We start from the raw sequence: 23,897 nt of genomic DNA, 5'->3' as shown, positions 1-23,897 counted from the left end.
CAGAATCTTTGTGTCTTTTCAAAGCTTGGTGGCTGGCAAGATGAATGATTCCATAGCCAAGGGCGGCATGAGGTTATGAATAAATAGATTTTTATACATAACATCACAAAATATTTAGTGGATATGGGATTTGATTTGTTCATGCACAAATCTTAAACCAAGGAAAACATTGTTCCTTATAGACTTAGCTTCTACTCGGGTTGGTCTTACTGATAGGATCACATAGTTTCATGTTCACTACATTTAAAGGAGCAGTGCTCTGTTTCCATGATGCATGTTGGAAAGGGTGGCATGTTATGATGGGAAAGGATTGTTGTCACGTAGAAGCTTAATTCAGAGCAGACTTTTAGAGTAGCTAGACTGGCAAAGTGCAGCACAGCACAGCAGTCAACACTCCTGTGTGTATTTGAGTAGATCCCAATCCACGAGAGGTCACCAAAATTTGTAGGCAGATGCACAGATGAAGGCTGCAGTACTCACTGGGACTAGTCACATGCTGAAGTTGAAAATATGCTAAGTGTCCTTCTGGACAGATATATAGAAGTAGTGCACCAGTTTGTCATTTTAACACTTTTCTGCAGCTCCACTGACTTTAATCTACCTGTGCTATTCTTTTCCTTTAGAATAATGAACTGTATAAACTCCTGGGGATTTCGGCAGAGCTCAATGACCCAGAAAAATAGGACAGAAAATTAATGCAAAGTATTTCTCACTAGCCGGACATTCAAGGAGACCATGATTGGTTGAGTTTCTGGACACTTAAGGACTTTCAGCCAGCTTTTGCTCTCTCACGAGTAGAGATTGATTACAGTAGAAAGGCAAACTACTTGTTTGTGTTGGACAAGGGTCAGGCAGTGCACTGTTTGCATCAATCTATCACAAGTTTTCAGTAGAGGAATGTGATCCTGATGCTTTTGAAAAAATGCGTGTATGTTATGTGGTTATTAGTCAGCGTTTGTTGAAATGTCCCTGGGTTTGAAGTCTCTGTGTTAATAAGACATGGTGAAGCAATAGTTATCGGATGATGAGCTGTCAGTGTCTCTGCTTAGAAATAATCAGGTGTGACTAGTGGTGGGTTTCCATCTGGTACAAAATGCATGTACATTCTTCTTGCTGGCAGTGAAATCAGGAAATAGATGGCTTACCCGGGGCACTCTCAACTGGCAGGAATCACAGTACTGATTTCTTCCTCTTCATGTTATCCATCTTTAGTGACTTTCTTCTATGAGAACAGCCTCCATCCGCAGAAGATGCCACTTGATTTTGTTGACTGTGCGCACAATCTAGGCACCTGGCACTGGATCATTGCTGATTTCTTTGGTAAAGACCAAGGGGCAAAAAAGGTAACTTCTCATTAGCCATCCTAGCAATGCAACTAACTTACTCTGCAGCAATGTTGGAGAGAACCCATATTCAGCAAGTATACCTACTGCTTTTTGTTTGCTTCACTTCTGTGTTTTAAACAAAAACCAAGAAAATGCTGCAATCTTTAGTTTGGATTTTAACCAACGCATCAAGACTATGACATACTTTTGCCTTGCCACGTTTTCCTCAGGGAATGGTGACTGGGCTGACAGGCCATGCTGAGGTTATGTGCTACTTAAGCCTGCTCACCTTCACAGCATCAGCAAGAGAGTACCAGAAGTCCTGAAGACTGTGAGATCATGAACACTGTCTTGCTTTTGTCACATCTGAATTGTTCTTATTCTGTATATTTTTGAAGAATATCTTCTCAAAGTCTCAAGGCAAAACTACCTTGAAAAAATGATCCAGGACATGTATTCCCATCTGATGTGCTGTAGAGATACTGGGCTGATTTAATGACATTACTACTATCGTCCCCCTGTCTCCTCCCAATACCTCTGAAATAATTTTGCTAGCAACGCACACTTAAAGTCCTTAGAGAGAAGGTCAACAGAGTGCTCCATCTTTAAAGGCAGCATATGAGGGATTACTAGCACCGACATGATTTCCAGGGCTGCTGTGGCAAATTAGTACAAAAGTTAGTACGAGGATCCAGGATTTTATCTGAGGCATCTTAGCTACTGTGTTTTAGGTAGACTTGCTTGTAAATAGTGTATAGTTTGTACTGCAGCTACAAGCTATTGTGTGTTAAGCATCTGTGAAATGCTTCAGCAAAGCCAGACTGAACTGTGTACATCACTCCCATCAACTCCCTTGAGCACCCATGTGGGAGACAGAGGTCGCTGGAGCACAGCCAAGGAACCACACAGCCACCTCCTGGAAATGCATCTGTGTTAGCAAGAGTTGCAGTCACTCTAAGGGGGGCAAAAGTATCTGATGAGAGGAAGGTACTAGTCCTATTGTACAAGGACCCAGTGAGACATCAAGAACATGGTGTATGCTGCCAGGCACATTCTAGGACAGGTGGACTCAGCCTGCAGCAAGGTCCAGAGAAAGTCTGGTGCACAGCAGTGAGCAGAGGAATGGCAAGCTCACCCTTTTAGGAGAGCCAAGACAGCTTGGCACAACAAGGACACTGTGGAATGGACATGGCTTTCAAGGTGGAGTTTTCCTGGTTTACCAAAAGGGCTTAAGTGCTACCTGTGAGGAGGGGGACTCTGTATTGCAGTCCTGAAGTCCTGTGGAAACACGCAGTTGGAGTCACACAGTTGGATTCACTTATATTGTTATTTAGGTGTTAATGATTGTGATTTAAAGCATTTCCTCGAACTCCAGTCTCCACCAGTTATTTGCAAAATGAACAAGGGAAACCTGAAGACTGAATGGAGCTAAGAAGGAGATTTCCCAGTGTTATCTCCCCAGAGGGAACGACAGTAACAAGGGAGGTTCTGAACACATAGTGTTTCCCTGTCTTGGCAACTTGCACAGAAATTCATCCTCCTCAGAAACTTCACATTTGGTGCCTTAGGGTGTTTTCAATGGTACATTTCTGCAAAACTGCCCCTCTTTATTTTGTGTGAATGAAATCCATCTGCTGACACTCACACCTGGATATAGTTTCAACAAGTGGGAAGAATCCTGCATCCCATGAAAAGAAGGTGGCCTGGGAAGCAACACAGGTGGGATTCACACCGAGTGTGGTTCATCAATGATTTTAGTTTACACAACCTTTTCCAGGGCTGCTTACCCAATGGTATTGCTGATTTTTGTCTCCATCCTGCTATAAATTTATTGGACTGCACTGGTTTTATCTGGTTTTCGCCCTGTGCATTCAGGAAGTGATTATGCCTGCTTAACTATCATGCCAGTTTTGTTGCCACATACAAAGGGACTGAACTGGAGTTGACGTTACCCGAGTGATCACTGGAGCCAGGAAAGACTCCCACTCAGAAGAATTTGTTTGGTCATGGGGGTATTGCACAGTGAACAATACAAGAAACTCTTTACTTTTTTGACATAATTATTAATTTCAGCCACTGAAATGGTACGACAGGAGACAAGGAGCTTTACCGAACAATGTCAGAGTCTAAAATCATATCACTGATTGTGCAAACTGGGTCTAATGGATGACTGGTGTTTTTTAAGTCAGATCACACATCGGGACTTGCAAATGCTATCACAATGTACTTCAGTAGTTTTGTCTGATGATCTTTTATAATTTGACGAGTAGAAACAAATCTCTGTGCTGTTTGAATGTGATGATATTCAACGTATAGCATGTATTTTCAAATAAAGCACCACAGAATATTCCTCTGGCTATATGTGTATACTGAGAGCCGTGTTTATGACACTGCTTCAGGTGTTAGCAGCTCTGCTTCTGCTGCCATGGACAGGAATCTAGTGAAATGTTTGGTCTAAAGTTTGTCTTCCACCTGACCAGTAGACAAAGTGACAGTGCAAACCCACTGAGATCACGTCCTTCAGTCAAGGTGCAGGGGATGGGAGTGAAGCAAAGTGTCAACAGCAGAAAATGTTACTGGACCATTGTAGAAGTTGTGGCAGGGCAGTGAGTATACTGACTGCCCTAAATGTAAGAGAATATATTCAAATTAAGCCCACTTCTCCCAAAAGTAATTTCTTTTGTCACAGCAAGGACATTTATAATAGTCCCCTCTGAAGGAAATACCCAAAATAACTGTTTTTATATCAATTAACATGTTCCAACTGCTGAGTAATTTTCCATAAGTCTCCTGCTGTTTTCATTTCAGGTGGGAATATTCTTTCTTTGTCTCCATTCACTGCTGTTTGCTTTTATGAGAGCATTACAGGTTTTGGGGTTTTGTTTTGGTTTTCTTTGTTTTTTTCTCTCCTAACCCATCTCAAAAAGTGCTTCAGGAAAGTACAGTTGTTTTTACTGAGATTTTAAATTCTGCCCAGACGAACTCTTTGCACACATACAAAGAAAAGGTAAAGGTTCTTGTCCTGTTGTTTCTTTTCTTCCTTCACCTTCCTTCATTCTTTCTTGCAGTATCCTTTCCTTCCAGTATATCAAAGAAAATTAGTGCTGTTAATTCTTTCTGGTGGTGGCAAAGACACCTCCAAAATATGCCTCCAATGGACACCTCCAATGGACAGCTAATAATGCAACAAGAATCTTTGAGCACCAGCAGAAAATCACCCAAGGAGGAATAAAATTTCACTCATTTTCCACAAAATCTATGTGACTGTTAAATGGAGTGGTTTTCCGATTTTTCTCCTTATAGATTACTCAGCCACTGGACTTTTCCTGAGACTGTGTTGATCCTTTTTGTAGTATTCCTTCCTTCCTTCCTTCCTTCCTTCCTTCCTTCCTTCCTTCCTTCCTTCCTTCCTTCCTTCCTTCCTTCCTTCCTTCCTTCCTTCCTTCCTTCCTTCCTTCCTTCCTTCCTTCCTTCCTTCCTTCCTTCCTTCCTTCCTTCCTTCCTTCCTTCCTTCCTTCCTTCCTTCCTTCCTTCCTTCCTTCCTTCCTTCCTTCCTTCCTTCCTTCCTTCCTTCCTTCCTTCCTTCCTTCCTTCCTTCCTTCCTTCCTTCCTTCCTTCCTTCCTTCCTTCCTTCCTTCCTTCCTTCCTTCCTTCCTTCCTTCCTTCCTTCCTTCCTTCCTTCCTTCCTTCCTTCCTTCCTTCCTTCCTTCCTTCCTTCCTTCCTTCCTTCCTTCCTTCCTTCCTTCCTTCCTTCCTTCCTTCCTTCCTTCCTTCCTTCCTTCCTTCCTTCCTTCCTTCCTTCCTTCCTTCCTTCCTTCCTTCCTTCCTTCCTTCCTTCCTTCCTTCCTTCCTTCCTTCCTTCCTTCCTTCCTTCCTTCCTTCCTTCCTTCCTTCCTTCCTTCCTTCCTTCCTTCCTTCCTTCCTTCCTTCCTTCCTTCCTTCCTTCCTTCCTTCCTTCCTTCCTTCCTTCCTTCCTTCCTTCCTTCCTTCCTTCCTTCCTTCCTTCCTTCCTTCCTTCCTTCCTTCCTTCCTTCCTTCCTTCCTTCCTTCCTTCCTTCCTTCCTTCCTTCCTTCCTTCCTTCCTTCCTTCCTTCCTTCCTTCCTTCCTTCCTTCCTTCCTTCCTTCCTTCCTTCCTTCCTTCCTTCCTTCCTTCCTTCCTTCCTTCCTTCCTTCCTTCCTTCCTTCCTTCCTTCCTTCCTTCCTTCCTTCCTTCCTTCCTTCCTTCCTTCCTTCCTTCCTTCCTTCCTTCCTTCCTTCCCTCCCTCCCTCCCTCCCTCCCTCCCTCCCTCCCTCCCTCCCTCCCTCCCTCCCTCCCTCCCTCCCTCCCTCCCTCCCTCCCTCCCTCCCTCCCTCCCTCCCTCCCTTCCTCCCTCCCTCCCTTCCTCCCTCCCTTCCTTCCTTCCTTCCTTCCTTCCCTCCTTCCCTCCTTCCCTCCTTCCCTCCTTCCTTCAAGTCAACTGTTCTTTTAAGCTTAGAAAATTCTCAACTTGCCAGGTTGATTATTCTAGGCAAAGAGATACTTGTCCAAAGTAGTTCTGCTATAGTAATGCAACTTGACTTTTCAGGAAAGAGGCATTTGAGGTTGTGAAACAAACCCTCAGCATGGGAGATGCCACTAGAACACAGAACACCTTCACTCCCCTTTCACGCCATGCCCCTGTAACATGACAGTTATTTATGGGACCTGCTTTAAAGGTTGTTTTATGGTTGTGACTTTGGCTGCAAGACTGTTTTCTCCCCTGCAGAGAGAGCAGGTGTGCTTGAAATCAAGTTTTATATTTAAAAGTCTCTCTGCACTGTTATCTAGAGCACTGCTCTGCTCTGTTGTTGCTCATGATATTTCTGTAGCCCCTGTGACACCAGTTAATCCCTTTTGCTCCCGTGGAAGAGCCTGACTGTGCCAGAAGGTGCTCATCTGAGCAGCTCTGCACCATGGACAGGATTGCTGCTCCACTTGCCACCACAGGGATTTTTGTTCTCAGTCATAAATGTTAAAGCTGTTACTTCTCTTGTCTTGTCTTGTACCAAACTAGACAGAACACCTCAGCACCTTGTCTGTAGGCAATCCACACACTAGCAACTACTGCGTTTTGCTAGCCTGAGCAGCTACAATTCAGCCTCACAAGACTGTCCTGCACACAGAGCTGCCCTCCTCCTCTTCCCTCTCCATTTTCCTCTCGTGTTTGCAAGCCCAGGTGAAGCCTGGGAGCTCCTGAAGGTCTCCTGAGGCTGGAGGAATTGCAGGTTTGCAGTAGATGGTGGAGATGGCTCTGCTCTTTTTCCTTTCTCAGTCCCCAGGTGACATCTTTCAACAGATGCCACCACAGCAGGGAGAAGGTGCACCCAGGAAAAGTTTAGGGACTGCTTCTGCCATGTGAGTCAGGAGGTGTTTAAAGGTATGATATGTCTTCCTCCTAGGGCAGGGATAAAGGCTATGTATTGTGTGGGGAGCACATAGTATTTAGGTCTTCACCTCCTGTTTTGGTCAGGAAGTTGTTTTGTTTTCTGAGCTACTCTGAGAGTTTTGACTCCATGCAATAAACTCAACCAGAAGACAAGGTTCAGGAAGAGACTCATGCATGATGCTGCTTTGCTTGTGTAGTGGGGTGGGGTAAGAATCACAGAGTTTTCTTCCTCCTCCCAGGTGCTGGCTACTGCTGCTCTCAGCAGCACGCTGCTGGCCATGGTGGACATCCAGACCCTAGTATATTCCTGGGTGAAAACACCTTTCAAATTTCCAAATGCAGTTTCACGTAAACCAGTTGCTTAACTGATACTTTCCTCACTACTATCATCCCAACCTGCATATCCTCAGTCTGAAAAGTGTTCTCAAATAATATAGAATTTTTCTGCCGTTGTGTGGATGAGGATGTTGTACGTGCTTCTTACTCAAAAGAGCCAAGCCATGAATAGATAAGAACCTCTCACTAGCGCTGAGGAGCCAACAACAATGTTGTCTCTGCTTTGCCTGTGGGAGCTGGCAGCGGCTAACTCGTGTCAAGGCCCCCAGCCAAACCGATGTACTCTGTTGTGCCATTTGAATAACAGTGGGCTCTTCTCAAGAGGAAAAAGGATGAGAGAAAGAGCAAATCCTATGGATTGAGCAGGATGATTTCTGTTTGTCACTCTTAAATTGAACACAGGTATGTTTTTTGCCCCTCTGCTCCTTAATTTCTGTTTTCAGTTTCTTTAAAGTGCCAGAAATTGGTGGGTTTAGAACCTAGAGAACCTTTCATTTGTTGAGATTATTTTATTCCTGAGATTAAATAAGCACAGCTCCTCAAGAGAGGAACTCACACTGATCGCTAAGGCAGATTAACCATTTTTTTTGCCATGTTTGATATATAGACTGGCCTTGGGCACATCCACAGATTGCAGTACTGATTTTGCAAGAGCATGTTTTGCATGGCTGTGTGCCACAATATGCAGTCAGGGCTGACTCCTTTTATGCACCTCTGGTCCCAAATCCCAGTGGCCTCTTGAATATTGTTCTGCACAATTTTTCTTTTCTGTATTCAGTAACTGTGCTTCATTTCCTTAATGAGATCAAACTGCAAAATTAGAGCATTTTTGGCTGTAGCATATCAAACTCATACTGAATATGAACAACCAGGTTCTTATGGCAGTTTGCCACTGGCTCAGAGATTGTGTTTGTAACGGAATGCACTTGTATTTTAGACTGGAACATAATGTACACCCTTCTTAGCCTGAAAATGACATCTTGGACTCATGGGTGTTTGCTGTCCCTCAGAAGAGTGAGAGATGCTACAGCTGCCCATGTTTTGCATTGGCAGACTTGGCTCTGGGTATGACATAACATCACAAACTTGCAAGGACCTATTGCTTCGATCCAACTAATAGATTCAATCAGCAACGTAGCATACGTGCACTTTGCTAAGAGACATGAATATAGGACTATAAAAGGAGTGCGAAATTTTCCTTAATCTGTTAGCATAGAAAATGATGATTTAAAAGAATTTGTCCCTTGCACAGTTGTTTGTTCATTTGCATCTGTTTAATTGACTTATAAACACCTCTGTTCTGTTAAAAAGGTATTTACATACTTAACTGTGTCTTTGCCATCCATACTCCTCATGTGTAAGAAGCCTAACAATTAATGCCAAGATTAATTCCACATGTTTGCAGAAGTAGGCCCAGAGATGGCTGGTGATTTCCCTTGGCATCCTTATAAGCCAATATGTTTCTGTTATTTTATTTACAAAATAAACAGTACGCATTCACTTAGTTATATTTGACGTCATAATTTCAGCTTTTGCTTTGGCCTACAAGTGCTCAGGTCCCTTGGGGTAGCTTTCCCTTTATTATACAACAGTTATATAGCTGTAGTTAGTGAATTATGCTTGAAGACGTGCATAACAAACAAATGCACAGCAGTTTCTGTAACAGAGTGAAAAACACACCTTTACAGTGAAAAAAATGCCTTTTTCCAAATGGAAAGCATGACGTGCAGTTCAAAGTTGCTACCTTTATTTGATATTTGTTTCTGTCTTTGAATGAATTAAAAAGTCTGCATTCTAGAGAGGGAAATCATGGGAAACAGTATTCACAATGAAGTGGGTCAGGGGTTGTTGCTGCTTTTAATATTTCTTTAATTTCATTTAACATTTGAAATTATTTTAAGGGCAGAAATGACTTCCAGCAGGGCCTGGTCACACCAGGGACCATACGCTCGTGGACTGAGCCCTGGGAGCTCTCAGGCTTCTTGGCATGTGGACGTGTTGGTCTCTCACCTCTCCATCCCCAGGCACCTTCCAAAAATCCTTCCTAAGCTCATCCTTTATCCACAGCCCTCCTCTTGACACAGGACCTGAAACAAGCAGTTGTCCATGGTGCTTTTTTTTTTTTCAATATGGTTTTCTTTCTTGATTGTTTGTCTTTGGCGGCAACTGTGTAACTAAAAATTCAGAAGTCCAAAATACGTAAAGCAAAAGTTCTTTGGCCAAAGTTCCTGCACTGCAGAATTCTCCCACACTCCTGTAACTCCTGTTACGTATTTTATTAATAAAATGTAGTACTGACTGAAGGAAGCAGGTCATGATCCAAGGGCTGTTGACAGAATTGGAAGATACATTGTATGCGGTCAGCTTTGTATTTGCACAACAGATTCAATTCATGGTAAAATTAATCTATCAAGTTTTCATATTTATGCTTTGACCATCATCAGGTTTCTGTATGCGTTTTTGGAGGCGTCTTCTTTGGTCTGGTCCAAGCACTGCTGAACTGCTCTAATTTGTTGGATATGTCACTGTAGTTGCAATGCTTTGCTGCTTTTTTTTTTTTCTTTTGCATTTTTATGCTCTGAAAGTAACATCTTTTTCTTTATCTTTTTTAAAGATAAAGACATTCCCTGCTGATACATCTAATCCTTTTTTCGATCCTTTTACAACAGTACCACAGTTTTCTGTAAGTAGAACGTACAACTAAAAAACTGTGTATTTAACACAATTTCAACTGATTTCTTAAGTGTCAGAAACTGATGCGCCAAGCAGTCATTAAAATTAAAAATTAAAAAAAGATAGATTCAACGTAGAAATTAGAATGCAAATTGGTCAAATATTCCCATTATTCAAAAAATTAACTTGCCTGCATACAGACATTGCTGCTTACTAGACAGAGGACTAAGAGCTAAAGGTAGAAGCTCACAGCTAATGCAGTGAATCCCAAAATGTTGTTCAGTTCAGGACTGTAGAGGACACTTGCAAAGCTCCAGAGCATCTTCCTAAGGAGCAATAAGGGAGTGGGAAGACTTAGTCCTCTGTCTAGAAATTGCATGGCATCCTGCCTGAAAGTGCCTGCTGTGCCATCACAAGAAAGGGACTGATTTTCAATGAATTTATGTCTGAATTTTAAGGAAGAGTTATAGTTAGTGTGCTGATGACTACAATGGTATCCTTGTATGAACTCCCATGTTTACTTAGTAACTTGAATCAAGTATTGAAATTAATTCTTGTTAAACTTTCACAGAAGTTGGAATTTAGGGTTTTTGGTAAGGTAAACTGCATACAAACCGGAAACAATTATTTGACAATTTAGAAAATAAGTCTAATTGAAGTTGTACACTAAGGATAGAGGCATTATATAATAAGCATGACAAAAATATATACTCACGCAATTCAGAGCATTTTAAAAGATTTTTGGAGGATTTGGTATAACTGAATATGTGGGACTGATTATAACCCTTTCTGTCCGTTCCAGTGTGAAAAGTGATTCTGATCTATAAGAAACACTCTCTGATTATAATTATAAACTACAGTAACTATGAAGCATTTCAGAATTTAACCTTGATTTTTACTGGTAGCAGCAATTTATAACTGGCATATAATCAGAGATAAGTAACTTCAGTCACTGTTGGGCCATGGGCAGTAACTGTTTGCATTTTATGATTTAAAGAAAGATGCATTTCATGATTTAAAGAAAGATACTTTCACAATAAACCTGATCATGAGATTTCATCTACATGTTGTTTTTCTCCAAATAGGTATTTTTAAGCTAGAGCTAGTTAGGTTCCCCATGCTGTGTCAGTTCCACTGTTGAACTCTAATTAAAGGTAACTGAAAATACACAGGAATATGTCACAACACCTTTTCACTAGGTCAGCCAAGTCTGGATAGTACAAATGTGTAAAAGTTAAACTTACGATGTATCCATCTTTCATAGTACTACTTTATATGAGCAAAAAAGATATGCCCAGAATATCTTTCCCACTAATTAGTAACAGTTGTCAGGAAATTATTTTTCTGCCTATGACAGTTGTGATGAAAGCAAAATTTAGGAAGGCTATAGAAAATATTTTTTGATCATTGGAGTGATAGAACTTTAAGATATAAAGAGAAGCTACCCTGGTATACTTTCCCACAGAAATTTACATCTTGCAGAAAAAGTTTGTTTCATGACAAATTCAAATGTTGAGATTGTTATTATGCTCTGTCAGGAGAGAAGAAGCAAAGTAAAGATCAAACTGATCTTTCTGAAATTTCTTCCCCTTCCTATAGAGTCCCATTTCCCTGGGCAGGGTGGAGGGCAGAATCCAGGTCACAAATATTTAAAACACCATTACAATAAAAATTTAATAGTGTGTGATCCATCATACATTCCTTTAAGTGAATCATGTAGGATCATCTGTTGCAAACCATCAGCTACCTAGAGAACTGCATAAGGATGGGAAAACAATTAGAAAGGTTAATTGCACTTTGGTCTTGTGTGTCATGGTCCACCGTGCCAGCCCAAAGAGACGAGCTTCTCCCCAGCAGTGTTTCAGTGCATCCTGGTGCACGGGCCCTGTGAGGGCTGGAGAGGAGCTGCACCACAGGCTGGAGCTGTAAGGGAAAGGTCCAGATCAGTCCTAGGACTTGCAGTCAGATCTAACATGGAATGTTTTCAGGTCACACACAGTCCCAGATGGGAACAGTTGTTACTTTTTTATTTTTTTTCCTTTTCCTTGCTTCCCCTTCACTTTTTTTTTTTTTTTTTCCTTTAAATGTTATTGAGGGAAAAAAAGTTATGAATGCTGACTTTTGGAAGAATTTACCTTTTGTGTAAGGCTCCCAGTTTGGTGGTGTATATGCAATTATGTTGATATCGTCAGAGGAAAAATTTCAAAACATTCTTGCCTGGAATGTTTAAAATCAAAGTTAATGCCAGGAACCCCTCTGAATTTTAGAGATTTTCATAGATAAATGACAAGCTTCATGACCATATTCTCAGGCTGGTATGAATCACATAGACTTAAGTTAATTAAACTACATCTGTTTAGACCAGTTAAATATTTGGCTCAAACATACTGTTCAAGCAGATATAGAAAAGAAGATCTTTGGGTATATACCACAAAAACATCATCCAGAGCAAGCACACTTTAGGACTCAGGACAAATCTTCAGCAAGTGTAATTTGCCATTGCTCTGCTGATTTCAGTAAGGCTGGGAGAATTTACATCATCTTCACAGAGAGGTGCCTCCTTCTCATGCCATGAAGTAAGGTCTGGCAGTCCTCAGAGGATGGGGAGCCTGCATGAGGGACAACACCAAGTTCTATATCCCTGTAGGCTAAGGTTGAGTTTTAAAAGCTGAATGACAGGAAAGTTTGAGGAGGTTGTATTAGTCTGTATTTACACACATCATTGGCCGAGGTTGGAGGGAAAGTTTCTTTAGCTGGTTTTACATTTTCCATTTTACTGATTTTGTGGAATGAATGGAATTCCCTCTGTTGTTTTGGAGAATATGAGATGCTTTTAGCTGAAACAGGAACGGAGATATTAAAAACTTACAATAAGCAAGCAAACTTAATACAGCCATTCTTTCTTGGGCTCAAATAGTTGTCCCACTGATTAAACTGATTAGTTTGTGCTTAACATTAATCCTATGTGGTTTGCAGAATTTGAAAAATAATTTAGACAAGGAAAAAAAGTTGCTATTCCAATAAATATTATATGCTCCCTTATGATAGTGACTTTTCTTATTCCCTGCTCCAAAGTCTGAACAAAATTCAGAAGAGAATGTCAAGAAAGTAATGCAGCTGATACCAGCAGAAGTGCATCCTAATGGTCCTGATGCACTGACAAACTGCAGTTGCTCTATGCTCTTCCCAGGGCAGGGTCATACCTGCACCACAGGCACTAGTCACTGTGATTTGGCATGAGAAATAGTCTATGCCAAAGAGCAAGACAGGGTTGTTTTATTTTTAGGGATCCTCTCCCTCTAGTTGTATAGGCCAGCACAGTCTTTGCTGTAAGACTGCAGCGCTAATGTACCTCACCTGAAAGACAGGAGATGGTTGCTTGCTGTTTTGTTTTAAATCGGTGCTTCCAACATTGCCTGTCACTGGATAGTGTGGAATATTTCTCTTGGGGCACGTTCCAGTTCACAAATATGGGAAAGGGATGGAGTCTTTGAAACCCGAACTGCTAGAAGCCCAGATGCTGGCTGTGACAAAACACAGAGTAGTCAGAGGACCCACCAGCAAACTGTATAGGAGTCCTGAAGAATACTCCAGAAATGCCACGTGGTCAGCGTTCTGCGTTTTCTTAAGAGAAAATGCAATAATAAGTGTTATTCTCCAACCTGATTGTTTCTTTTGTCCAGCCACTGCCAGTCCTGTACATGGAGTTTCATGTCACGTAGTGCATGTGGCCATCAGGCTTGTTCCTCAGGCATAGCCCTGAAAAAGCCATCAGAAGAAGTGGCTGGTCAGCATCTACAGAGGTTGCACTGAGCAGCTATAGCTACAGCCTCCCATTTGTGCTCATTATTAGTTGTTGTTTGGCAATGAATTGAGTGGTGAAAGTTCGCAAGAGCGGTAGAAGCTAATCTACACTTGTTTTTTTTCCTTTCTGTGTCTGTATACATTTTTTTGTAGGCAGAATTTACAGACAGCAAATTACAGTGCTGTGGGGTGCAGTCGTCTCCTAAGATAACGCCACTAACTCCATCGCCTGTTCTGAGATCTTTGGCAGAGACTATACCAACTCCAACGGTTCAGACAATATACACATCGCATAAACCAATTTCGCTGGCAGACAGGTACTGTGCAGTTCTTTCACAGAAATACTATGATGCTCTCTGCATTAATCAGCTTGATTTCTTTTTCTGTCATAATTACCATAAAGTACTGTTTCCCCTGATACCAAAAGATTTCCTGTTGCTGCTTGACACCTACATCTGAATAGAGGGGTTATGTAAAGAAATATCTATAACTCATATCTGCTTTGAGAAAAAAAAAAATGAAACAAAACAAAATAAACTAGCTTAATTAACTGCTGCAGCCACCAGCCTACAATTTCTATGGCCAAGGGCCTGGAGAGAAAGGGTTGTGAAGATTTTCCTCAGGCAACTCGTTTTGTCTGAACCACAAAGGTTTTCTTTTAATAATTGCTGTTGCAATTTGTTTTTTGAAATTAAATGTCCATGGGGGAAAGTTGAGGTTGAGAAATGTCTGCTCTTCTAAATGAAAAACAGGCAGTATTTTTCTTTCTTTTTCCTCTTTTTGGTTTTTTTTTTTGAGTAATGTCAAGCTACAGTGGTCTTTCTTGTAGTTTCTCAAAGAAACAACAAATCCCCCCCATCTTTCCACAGGCAGACTGCTTTCAATTTTCTATTCTTCCATCCTACTAGTTTTACATGCTGACTTCTTTTTCTAAAATTTAATCAAAGCTGAATTTCCCAAGCTGATAATTTACTGAATACAAATGTAGGAGTGAATATACTCAATACTTCTTGAGCATAAAAAGTCCTAGGCTTATGCTGAAGAGAAAAGTATTTATTTGGCATCATAATAAATCAGGCTTTTTTACTTTGGGACTCACAGTGAATTCCCAATTTCATTTGTTAATTATTTTTTGCAGATGTTGGTTTAATTGCACCTGCACACTTGTTCAACGTTGCTAACTCATCTAAAAATTTATCATTCCAGTGAAAATATAATTCTGAAGCTGTAGTGCTGAACTCAGCTTCTATAGGATGTCTCGAGCACAAGGGGGTGATTCCACCACTCCTTGTCCATGATTCGGCTGCAAAGTTTCTGCGCTGCAGTTTAAATCTTCAAACTGCTTTACAAGCATCAGATACCTAACTCTCAGAACAACACAGTAAATAGTTCTGATTTTTTTACCCCCCCTACACTATTCATTAAGAAATGAGATCGCTAAGCCAAGGCATTCCCAGAGCTGCAGAGCCTGTGGATTCTGGAGTAGTTTAGTGTGTGAGAGCAAGGACTTCAGGCTCTGCTTCCCACACCCTAATGTGTGCTCATGAAGTAGCACTGCAGTAAATTCAGAGCATATAGATGGCCCCCAATATCAAACCATGCTGAGGAGCAAAAGGCTTTAATACCAGTCTTTTGTAATGGCATCTACTGTAACTGTTTAATTTTTAGAGTCCTAGTCCAGCTTTCCATCTAATTCTATGATTCCTTTGGAATCAGTAGCCTTTAATGGGGGTGAGATTAAGTCATAAACTGTTTTGCCATGTGGGTCTTTTTATGTATTTTTTCTTGCTTCTGTTTGCTCTTCAGAAATATCAAGCGGTACTTGTTTTTGAATCAGCCATCAGTTATCAGCCTTTTCACTGAATTGAGTCTGACCTTTTTCCCTCTCCTTTGGTATTTTGGAAATGTTAATTATTTTAAATTGAAATCTGAGACGTATTGTTGTTCCCATAATTGGCTGTTTGTGCATTAATTACACAGTGCTGAGACTCTGAGGCGTGAACTTGAGAGAGAGAAAATGATGAAAAGACTCTTGATGACAGAATTATGAAATCCGCACTTCCGTCAGATGGAGAATGGATTGGGGCCTCTCATGTGCCTTCTGTCTGTTTACATTCCTCTGCTTCTGTGTACTCAACATAATGCATCAGGAAAATGTGTGATATTCCTGGCTCGCCTGGATTCACCATGGTTGGTTAAAATTAAGTCTCGGCTAGACTTTAACTTGAAGGAGTTCCTTTATTCATTTGCTGCTGGGAAATAAACCTTCAATCCTTTATCTCTCCTGAGATTTTATACTATTAACACAATTAATTTCAGGTTTGGATTTGGTAAATCTAGGGCAAAAAGGATCAGCAAGGAGCATACTGATTTCTATTGGGAAACACTGTTCTGTACATATGTTAATAAGTGCACAGAAATTAATGTTATGCAGAATATTTTGATAGTAACATAGAAAATATGTCATTTTGTACAACTGAAAATTGCAATGAGCTACTGCTATTTGTTAAAGAACAATTTTTAAAGCAGAAGAATGATTATTACATTCTAACCCCAGGACTGTTAGTCTCCACAGAAAAATAAACGGCTGTCTTATTAAATTCCTAACCTTAACCTTTACTCAGAGATATAAATAGCTGCAAGGGGGAAAGACACCCCATCATACAGGTATACGCACCCAACACTCCCTATAGTTTGTCATCTTGACCTAAACCTTCAGCTAAATCTTACTGTATTTCCATTAATGAAAAAAATCAGTTGTTTAAAGTAATTTGCTACTGACTTTCTAGCTTGATACTGACTTTTTTATCTCAGTGAGAAGTTTTACTTTCTCCGGGTTGCCTAGGCAGTAGGGCTTGCCCACTCTTGGACAGCTTCTGCCCCAGCATTGAAGGTTGCGATGTGGACGTAGCTCACGTGGGGAGAATCTTTCCCTTCCTGGGTAGATAAACCACCGTCCTGACTGATGTGAATTGATTGATCACTTTAAAGAATAATAACGAGGATAGTTTATGGCATAGCTGTGTCTATACTGATTTTTTCACTCTACTAATCAGCACGTGTGTACCGGCAAACCTGTGGAGGGTCCAGCTGACCATACGTCCCATTCACCTCCAGCACAAGAGCAGCTTCTACGTTCAGTGGAACTATCTCAGGCATCAGGTGGGGTGGGTGGTCCAGCGCTAGCAGAACCGCAGCCCCAGGGAGGGTGTTTATGGTATACAGGTAACGCTACCAACTATTTCCTAGGAAAAAAAAAAAAAGAAGAAAGAAGTTCTCCTTTTTCCCCTGTTCAGTAGTGCAGGGTCATCTAGAAAGTGACCAACAACTGACAAGGTACTCTTCCAACAGGAAAGCTTTTGTGCATTTTGTATGGCTGAAGATGTATATTTTGCTGTTACTCTGTACACTATGTTCTCTTGTTTGTATTAAGATAAAATATTGCCCTTAATTTGATACTGATTACGATGGCTTTATCTCAGCTTAAGCAGCTTGTGTGGAGGCTAGGAAGTGATTGCTGTGAGGCTGGGTTTCCTTCAGAGTTAGCTTGTGCTCTTTTCCTGAAATGGGAAGTTTTGAGAGCGTTGTAGGACTGTGGATTGTAATATGGAAATACAAAATGACTTCTCTGTTTTATATTTACCGGAACAAATTAGCATTAGGGTCCCCAGCTGAATCCAACAAACCCAAACCTTTCTGGTTGCCATAAAATGGGGCAAAATAAATAACACATTTGTTAGAAACTCACAATACAAAACGTAATGAAGTAGCTCAACATGAGCAATGGGCACAAGGAGCCACAGAAACACACCTGGATTGCAGATTTCAGGGTGACTTTGCTGGGTAATCAGATACAACTTGTACACTGTCCACCTTCTAGTTATAGTGCCAGGACACTTCTGTTCCTTATGATTTAACGGGCCACTCCAGCAATCCAAGGTTATTAAAAATGGATTAGGAGCATTAAATCCCTGTGAGGAAATCAGAAAGGAGGGGAAAGTGCAACAGACACACACAAAAGGCTGCATCTTTTGTGTCCTGTTACTCTTTCCTCACCACTTCCCAGAAGGTTCTGGGGAAGGGACCAGTGGCAGCACATTTCATCTGCACTCAAATAAAAGTGAGCGTTGTGAAGACCAAATAAAAGAAAATTGTAATTAGAGATGCTATTTTGGTAGATGAAAGCTAAGTTGGGCTGGGAAGAGTGCAGCACTGACTAGTTGAATCTGGTCTGCCTGCTGTTAGGCAACCCTCAGTTGTGTGCGGACTGGCGGCAGCTTCACCAAGTCATTGCCAAGGAAAACCAGAAAAAACAGATCTGAACATACACCTCAGTCGTACTGATTGCCACAGGGTGGACTTTGAGAACCGTGCAATACGCTTTCAGGTTTGGAGACAAACAGATCCAATACCCCTCATTAGGGCAGTCTGGTCACATAAGCAAAAGCCTTTAGCAAAACTGAATGCCTGACTCAGACCAGCCCATCAGATGTTCTGGCTCGTAAACAAGCTATTAGTTCATTATTTTAAATGCAAAGTTTTGCTCCTGTTGTATAAAAATTCTTCAGCTGAAATATTCCGAACTGGAAAACGACAAATGTGAACAAAGGTTACTTCACAGTGGTAAGGTCTCTACAGCTGAGGGGTGCTCTGGCGTAGCTGAGAAAGAGCAGGGACACCTCCTTCCTTGGATCCCACCAGGAGAAGAGGGAAAGGCTTACGTGGCTGCTTAGTTCCTGTGGGACGTTTTTCACAGAACAACTCCAAGTATGTTGCCTTGTCTTGTTTTAGTGTCTTCTCCACTGGCTACCACCGTTCCCTATTCTGCAGTCTAATGGAGCTTTATTGAAACTGTTTTACTGATATCAAGCTAAACTTTCAACTGTGGAATGTCATCACCTTGTTCTTTCTTACTATGTACCTTCTTCAGCCACACTTAAGTGTCTCAGTTTTCACATCCTCTGAATAAACACTCCTGCCTCACCTCTGGTTGGGAATTACAGTGTTAGGACACCTGTCACCCAAAACTACCGTAACCAAGACAATGTCAACAGGAACATATGCTGAGGGGCCGACAGTCTAGATTGCCTCTAGAATTCAACTTTACAGGTGTTACAGGATACTCTGCCTGAGGGTATGTCTGTATAATAGCGCGGAAGTATCTGAGCTAGCTTTAATGAGCTTGCATATGTAGTTGTGGCAGCATGAAGCCCAGCACAGGCTATCATTATCATGTACATTGACACGTGTAAAGATAACACATCTGAACAGCAGCCTTCTGAAGCATGGTCTCCAGAGCTGGTGACAGAAAAGGATGGCTGAAAGGAGTTAATCTCTTCGGCTCTCCTGGGAGAGGGTTCATCTCAACTAATGTTAATATGCTCAACTCTCACTTGATGAGAGATCAAAGGAACTGCCTTCTGGAGGTGCCTCTGACTTAAATGTCTACCTTTATATTGCTTAAATTTAAGTGAGATGAATCCTGCTGTCCATCGCTCTGGTCAGGTCTACCTTGCAAACCCTTGCCAACATGGCTACACCATCCGGGGGTGCTTTGAGGTACGATTTGTGATTGACGCAGCTCTGCCAGCAAAAGCCTTGCACGTTAGGTGTAAATACACTACCAGAAACACCCTGTTGTAGGTAAAGCTTTTATCCCTTATGGGGAGTACAGAGAGCTGGAGTAACTTATGGTGGAATAAGCACAGAAGCATCATTGGAGTCGTGCCCAGTCTGGGAGTAGCTGGTTGGTGAAACCTCAGCTTTTAGCAGTGCCCCAAGCGATGCTCTGACCTGGTCAGGAGATCCCAGCTTTCCAGTGTGAAGTCTCAAGTGGCAGAATGCAATGTTGTTATGTTTGGGTGATTCCAGCAAAACTTATTGGCCATTTAAATAGCTATGCAAGGAGTTAAATATTTTCTCTTATTGCAGTCTCTTATGGAAGCCAAACAATTCTGCTTTGTTTTTGTGTGATTCAGCTGTTTTCACTGTTTTAAAAGGACTGTTTTTTCTTTAGAAATGTTGTTTGAGATCCCACATCTCTATCAGATCCCACAGTGTGTGCAGTTTTTTTCATGTTTCAAACATACTTAGACCCTGAAAGTGCAATGTTTGAAAATTAACTCCTCCAAAGTTTCAGATCATGGCTTCACAACTCTGTTGCAACAGGATGCCTACGTGCCCATTTGAAACAGCTGGCAATGCAGTGAAATGTTTCATTGGAGGCAGCATCATGTTTTGTTTGAACTGTTTACAAATATTTCCCCCCCCCAATACATTTTTGGTTCATTGGCTACAAAAACCTACTCGTAATTATGCAATGGGATATTGTTTCTTTGTTACTTTCTTTTCTTTCTTTTTCTTTTTTTTTTTTTTTTTTGATGTTCTGATGTTCAAGGAGTTTGCAATAAATATACTGAGGCTGATCTGTAATTGCATGTAAGGTCAGTCTCACAACTGTGTTTTGTAAAGTTAAGTGCCGTAAAAGAACCTGTAGATGACATGGAGAAGGAGGGAAGGGAGAGAGCAAGTGGAGGAGAAGGCTTCTTTGGCAGCTGCAGCTTTGATCGGTGGGTAGCAGCTTTAAAGGAAGATTGCTCACACCATTTTGTTTCATCTGAGTAGCAGCGTGTATCATCAGACAGTGTATGACGGCATTTTGTTGAAAACATGCCGAGAGAGAAACTTTTACGGCTCAGCTGTTTACCTGTTCCTGTATTCATGCCTGCAATAAATGAGATGAAAAATAAATCACAGAGTCTGAGCAATTTGTAGTCATATCAGTCATCTAGGATGCATGGGCCAGTATGCCAATTAAAGGACACATTTGGTCGCTAATAAAGTGGATCCAACTCATAAAAAAAAAAGAAAAAAATCCTAAAGAAAAAACATAATTTCTTCAAAAAGGCCAGAGGGTTTTCTCCAGCTTAAAGTTACAGACCACTGTTACAGGTTGCCAGTCATCTGCTGGGTCACTAGCTGGGACATGCTTTGCTGAATACCACAGCTGGAAAAATACTGGCAGGATTTAAGGTAGAGAAACACAAAACATGGCATGTTGCTGGTCTTTCAGCTGAGGCTCAAGAGGTGGCAAAATCACTACTGGAGTGGAGGGGTGAGCAGAAATGTTCCTTTTCACACAGGGCTGAGAGACCCCAAGTTCTTAAACCGCTGCATGCAGAAAAAATAAAACACAGCCAAACAATCAAACAAACAATGACAAGCCAAACCAAAAACAAACAAAGCCTGTTCATTGTAAACCGTTATTGTGTTAACACAATTAAAACATTTAACTCAGATTATTGCCCTTGATTTTGCCATTTTTAAATGTCTAAATGAAAAGTTGCTTCAGAATGAAACATTTCCATTATCTTCTGTTCGAAGATCTCTAAATCGGGACGTTTTGACATTAACTTTCCCAGTGCACTTGTGAAATGAAATCCCAGTAACATTCACCCCATATCCTGAGGTTGCCAAAACTCTATATTCAGAAGGAATATGATCCCATCCCAATTTCTCCAGCTGGGTATTCATCTATTTTTAATCTCTATGCAGGGAAAGCAGGAGGAGCAACAGATCAATGTTCTTCTCTCAGTACTCAATTTATACCAAGAAAATTGATTATCCAGCCAGCAAACCTAGTTAATTAATTCCCCTTAATACATGTCTTTGCTAAAGAAATAGTGTTCTGGGGCGTAGGGGAATGAGAAGCTGTGTGCTAAAAGGTCAGCAAAGACACATGTAATTTGGCAGCAACTGAGAAGTGTGAGGCCTTTGGAGATGTATATCTGAACAATTTTTTGGTTTATTATCAGATGGCTGATCTATGGGACTGGGCACTAGATTGTTGACATACATTCTGTTTCTCAGTGGCCATGCTCTCTAGAGCAGAAAGCAGAGTTTGAATGACGGCACTATTACCTTGGGGCAGGGGGGAAGATGAGGCTGTAGTTACCACCCTGGCTGTGTTGCATGAATCCTGCTGCAGCAACGGGGCAGGAAAGTGCCTGCATGGGTGCTGGTGGAACAAACCCCGGCCCTCATGGAAGGTGATGGCCATGCTCTCACCAACCTTGGTGAAGACTTTGGGCATGGTTGGCACTGGGATCCCCACACTCAAGTGCAATTTGCCCTGAAGGGCAACCCTGCAGTAAACCCCGTGTCAGGGCTGCCTGTCACCAGACCTGCTGGAGGAGATGCCTGGGAATGAGGGAGATAAAAGAACCATTTCTCTCCCCCAGCCACCCCAGGACAGGTTCATGGGAGCATCCCCAGCTCCTGGTGTCAGATGAGGAAAGTGGGTTTGCCATTTTAATGAGAAACTGGGCATGAGATCAGCTTAGCTGTGGTATCAGATGCATTTGACAACCCTGACCATTGCAGCTTATGCCGTATGTGCTGCCAGTAGCACATATGGGATGGGTGGTGTCTTCTGTCACCAGGCTTTAGGGTCTGCGATGGTGAAGGGAGAAGGGAAGGAAACAAAAGGGAAGAAGAGAGCAGCAAACAACCTACATCATCACCTGCAGAGTGGCCTGATGGCAAAGCACTGCCTAAAATAATGTTTGTCTTTTCAGTTTACTTTAAAACTACATATGTAAAATTACATCATTACATAGGCAATATGCAATTGATACTAATTATATATTTTTTTAATGAATATTTATACAGTGTGTGTAGTACACAATGCCAGTGATAGCTCTGCCATAAGAATATCTGGCACTGCAGTGAGGCGTAAAAGCCACACGGATCTTTAGTGTTTCATGCACTGATTATTCAGCTCTGCAAGTGGAGAGCCACTTACCTTCCTGCGTCGCTCTCCCTCTGCCTTTCATTAGCAAACTCTTTTGGAAATCCAAGGAAATCATAGCACAAATTCTTTGAAGATATTTAGTTGTGAAGAACTCAAGCATCTTATTTTCTTTTTTTAATTATTTGCCTTGCTGCTTTCGAAAACAATGACAACAATAACAACAACAATGCAATTTCTGTGCTAACTGCCCCCCACTCTGCTCTGGCTGCTGGCCCCCTCCAGCAGTGCCAGGCCTGGCAAGAGCATGGGGTGGCTTGGCAAGAGGGAACAAGGGTTGTTTTTTGGGGGGACAGAGGACTGCCAACAGCCCCCAGCACCTTCTTCCATCCTGGGGTACACTTGTGGCTGTGGCTGACACAACTCCTGCATCTTCCTGCAGACCCAGGGTCACCCAGGGAGGGCTTGGGGCTGGGGAGACGGCTGAGAGCTGTGGGTGCTTGTGTATGTGAGAGGCACACGTGAGAGCTGGGGCTCTGGAGATTTTTGAGGCTGCGTTGCTCTCAGGTTGGGCAGGTATGAGGAGATGTCAGCGTTAGAGGCCCTCTACCTTCATGTGTGAAACTAGGGACTTAATGGCAAGTCTTTGCTCATGGAACAGAGTGAGGCTTGCGGTGCCTCTGGCAGCATGGAACGAGACCAGCAGCACCCTCACCACACTGGGTCACCCTCTTTTGTAGCAACACAAGGACAACAGCCCCTGAGAAGCATCTCCACGAAGACTGCCGGCATATGGAAACAGGGAAGGGGAGTCATGGAGCTGACTTATCTTCACAGCCCAAGAGCACGCCCATTTTCCATTTCCAGCCTGACAAGGCTCAGTGTGGGTTCTGGCCAGCTCGACAACTTGCCTTGGTTATCACAAGCCACCAAGAGCAGAAGCTACCTCCTCATACCACCTGCTCCTCAGCCCTTTCATGTCTTTCCATGCTATCCTGCTAATCCTCCTCTGCCCAGCATTCACCCTCTGACTGTTTCATGGATACCTGCTTCCTTCACTTCCATGAGCATCCCTGCCTTCCCACACAAACACCTCTGACTTTGTTTGCATTCCAGATGAAAATCTTTTGCATTTCTGAAGCCCCTTGACAGCCCTTGCTTTCCCTGATCCTCAGTAGGCACTTCTTCACCCACACTTGTCTTCTACCCTTCCCCCATGTCTCACTCATCTCTCCATCTCCCCTCCATCTGTCCCACCCTGCTACCTCTGGCCAGCTCTACTCACCTCACAGTTGCCTCCGTCTCCTCAGATGGCTTATCTCACTGCCTGGTCATGACTATCAGGCCTCCAGCCTTGCCTGAGAGGTTTTTCTTGTCAGCCAGGAAAGGCTCATGAAATGTCCTCTCGTTAGGGACCAGCTGCCTGGCAAAGGTGTGCCATCAGCCACAGCTGCCAGGGGCTCTCCTCGGATCAAACCTAAATATCTGTGGGTGCAGTGCCCAGCCTTGGTGGTGCTCCTACCTATTCCAGGGCACCAGAGGCAGGAAGGGCATGGAGAAGTATTTTTAAAGAGGGGGGATTGGCATTTGGTCTGCTCTTAAAA

At 42.2% G+C, this 23,897-nt stretch overlaps 1 protein-coding gene across 8 annotated transcripts in view; it reads left to right on the top strand.

Annotated features, from left to right (window-relative positions):
* The window catches only part of EPB41L4B (erythrocyte membrane protein band 4.1 like 4B), a 186,624-nt gene extending 166,330 nt beyond the window's left edge, over positions 1–20,294 (top strand). For 5 of the 8 annotated variants that reach the window (XM_065052829.1, XM_065052836.1, XM_065052832.1 and 2 more), the window contains 3 exons: positions 9,682–9,750; positions 13,698–13,861; positions 15,525–20,294. In XM_065052829.1, the coding sequence (XP_064908901.1) occupies positions 9,682–9,750; positions 13,698–13,861; positions 15,525–15,594 (303 nt within the window). In that variant the 3' untranslated portion in view covers positions 15,595–20,294. Of the gene's footprint in view, positions 1–1,212; positions 4,411–9,681; positions 9,751–13,697; positions 13,862–15,524 lie in introns of those variants that run through there. The other 3 variants (XM_065052831.1, XM_065052830.1, XM_065052835.1) reach the window with 2 other exon arrangements.
* Positions 20,295–23,897: the final 3,603 nt, after the last annotated feature.

Source organism: Columba livia, chromosome 2 (genome assembly GCF_036013475.1).
Source record: "Columba livia isolate bColLiv1 breed racing homer chromosome 2, bColLiv1.pat.W.v2, whole genome shotgun sequence".
In the NCBI taxonomy this organism is placed as follows: Eukaryota; Metazoa; Chordata; class Aves; order Columbiformes; family Columbidae; genus Columba; species Columba livia.
The sequence above is the reverse complement of the archived record's forward strand: the minus strand, read 5'-3'. Positions and strand labels throughout refer to the sequence as shown.